Source organism: Arachis duranensis, chromosome 2, assembly GCF_000817695.3.
Source record: "Arachis duranensis cultivar V14167 chromosome 2, aradu.V14167.gnm2.J7QH, whole genome shotgun sequence".
NCBI classification, from domain to species: Eukaryota; Viridiplantae; Streptophyta; class Magnoliopsida; order Fabales; family Fabaceae; genus Arachis; species Arachis duranensis.
Genome location: NC_029773.3, coordinates 75135842 through 75138651, shown reverse-complemented (window position 1 = coordinate 75138651; position 2810 = coordinate 75135842). Strand labels below are relative to the sequence as shown.

General features: G+C 43.4%; 1 protein-coding gene across 1 annotated transcript; it reads left to right on the top strand.

Annotated features, from left to right (window-relative positions):
- The first annotated feature begins 1416 nt into the window (after positions 1-1416).
- LOC107475097 (uncharacterized) lies at positions 1417-1905 on the top strand. The gene has a single exon (XM_016094734.1). It carries the CDS (start codon positions 1417-1419, stop codon positions 1903-1905), a length of 489 nt encoding a protein of 162 aa, XP_015950220.1.
- The last annotated feature ends 905 nt before the right edge of the window (positions 1906-2810 follow it).

Here is a 2810-nt window from a genome sequence, read left to right as displayed (position 1 = left end):
CATTAAAGACTTCAGTAAGGTAACATTACCTTTATCCAGATTACTGCAGAAAGATATTGAGTTCGAGTTCAGTGAGGATTGCATGCAAGCATTTGATAAGCTGAAAATCACCCTGACTCAAGCTCCAATTGTAAGAGAACCAGACTGGAGCCAGTAATTTGAGATTATGTGTGATGCCTCCAACCATACAGTAGGAGCGGCACTGGCTCAGCGCAACGGTAAGGATCCTTTCGTAATAGCTTATGCGTCTAAGACCTTAGACGCTGCTCAGTCTAATTACACTACTACTGAAAAGGAGCTTCTTGCTATTGTTTTTACTCTGGATAAATTCCGAGCCAATTTACTTGGTACTAAGGTAGTAGTGTACTCAGACCATGCAGCTCTAAAATATTTATTAGCAAAAAAAGAGTCCAAACCAAGGTTGATACGTTGGATACTATTACTGTAAGAATTTGACTTAGAAATTAAGGATAGGAGTGGTAACCAGAATTTAGTGGCAGACCACTTGAGTCGCCTTGAGCACATTAAGGATGACTCCACTCCTATCAATGATGCTTTTTCATTTGATAGCTTGCATGCAGTATCTGAAGTAGCTCCTTGGTATGCACCCGTAGCTAATTATCTAATTAGCCATACCTTCCCTCCCAATTTTACTAAGCATCAAAGAGACAAGCTGAAAAGCGAGTCTAAATATTATATATGGGATGATCCATATTTATGGAGGAGGTGTAGTGCTGACCAGGTAATTAGAAGGTGTGTACCCCAATCAGAATTCCAGTCCATTTTAGAGGCTTGCCACTCTTCTGAAAGTGGAGGACATTTTGGTCCTCAAAGAACAACTAAAAAAATTTTAGCCTGTGGATTCTAGTGGCCTACTCTTTTTAAAGATGCTGATATCTTTTGTAAATCTTGTTCCTCATGCCAAAGGTTTGGTAATATATCCAAAAGAGATGAGATGCCTCAACAGATTATGCTTTTCTGTGAAATTTTTTATGTTTGGGGCATTGACTTCATGGGTCTATTTCCAAACTCTAATGGTTACCTTTAATTACTGTTAGCTGTAGATTATGTCTCTAAATGGGTGGAGCAATTCCTACCTGTACTGATGATGCTAACACTGTTGCTTCCTTTGTTAGAAACCATATTATGTGTTGCTTTGGATCACCACGAGCAATCGTGAGCGATAAAGGCACTCACTTTTGTAACAGGAGACTCACATGATTACTAAAGAAGCACGGGATGGTTCACAAAGTAGCAACAACTTATCATCCCCAGACCAATGGACAAGCAGAGGTATCTAACAGAGAGATTAAACATATTCTGGAGAAGATAGTAAAGCCTCATAGGAAGGACAGGAGTGCCAGGTTACAAGATGCGCTCTAGGTATATCGAACAGCGTACAAGATACCCATTGGGATGAGCCCCTTCCGCTTAGTGTACGGTAAGGCTTGCCATCTTCTAGTAGAAGTGGAACACAAGGCCTTCTGGGCTGTAAAGGAATGCAACATGAATTATAAGGAACCTGGTACTGAAAGGAAACTGCAACTAGCAGAATTAGAGAACTTTCGCCTAGAGGCATATGACAACTTCAAGCGATACAAGGAAAAGATGAATGCTGTCCATGACAAGCACATAAAAAGGAGAGAATTCAGACCAGGGGAGTTAGTTCTTCTTTACAACTCCAGACTGAGGCTTATGCTAGGCAAACTGAGATCAAGATGGGAACGCCCCTACAGAGTAGAAAAGGCAGAGCCATATGGAGTTTTTCACCTGCGTCATCCTTCTAGCTCCAAATTCATTAAGGTCAATGGACACCGCCTAAAGTTTTATCATGGTGAGAAGATGAAGGATCACAAAGAGCTAGAGGTCTTCCTCCTGGAAGACCCACCAACAGAAGCAGAATGAGCCTAAAGACCATCCAACTTAAGGACGTAAAACAAAGTGGTAGGTGGGAGACAACCCACCATGGTATGATCGTTCTGTTTCAATCTTAGTTTTATTTTTTCTCATTTTCTACTTTATTTTTTCTTAATGACTCTTCTCATAACCTCTGCACTTAGTCTACATCTGCATTTGCATTCTGCATAAAAAAGGGAAAAGAGCACGCGACGCGCAAGCATCGCTGACGCGTACGCGTTATATGTGCTTTCGTAACTAGAAGAAAAGAAGCAGAAAGTTACACGGGAGCTTGGCTGGAGGCGTGCCATAGGCACAAAACACGCCCACGCGAACGCGCCCCTGACGCGTCCGCGTCCCTTGCAATATCCGCCTTCCACGCGTGCGCGTCACTCACACGCACGCGTGACCCTGCGATATCAATGTAAATAAGTGTCTGGCAGAACGTTATGATAGAATTGGGCTGGAGTTGTGCTGGAAGCACAAGTCCCATCACGCGAACGCGTGCCCCACTCGTCTGCGTTATTATTCAAATAGAGGCCATTCACGCGTGCGCCTCACCCACGCGCACGCGTCACCCTAAATTTTGGCAATGTGCATATGAATCCGAGACTTGTGCGCGCGCGATGCTGCTTTCGCGCCAATAGCACAAACCAGGTCATGCGTAGGCGTGACCCACGCGTCCGCGTCACCTGAAATTATCACAAACCACGTGACCGCATGTTCCACGCGTCCGCGTCACATGCGACGCACAACTTATCCAGATCTGCGCCAGATATCTTTTTTTTCTTCCCCAAACCTAATTTCTCTTGTCCCTTCTTATTTCTTTCTTATCCCTTCTTCCTTTTTTATTCTTTCTCACGTTTCACTCTCTCCTTCCTTATTCTTCACATCCATTATCAAGGTTCTTTACT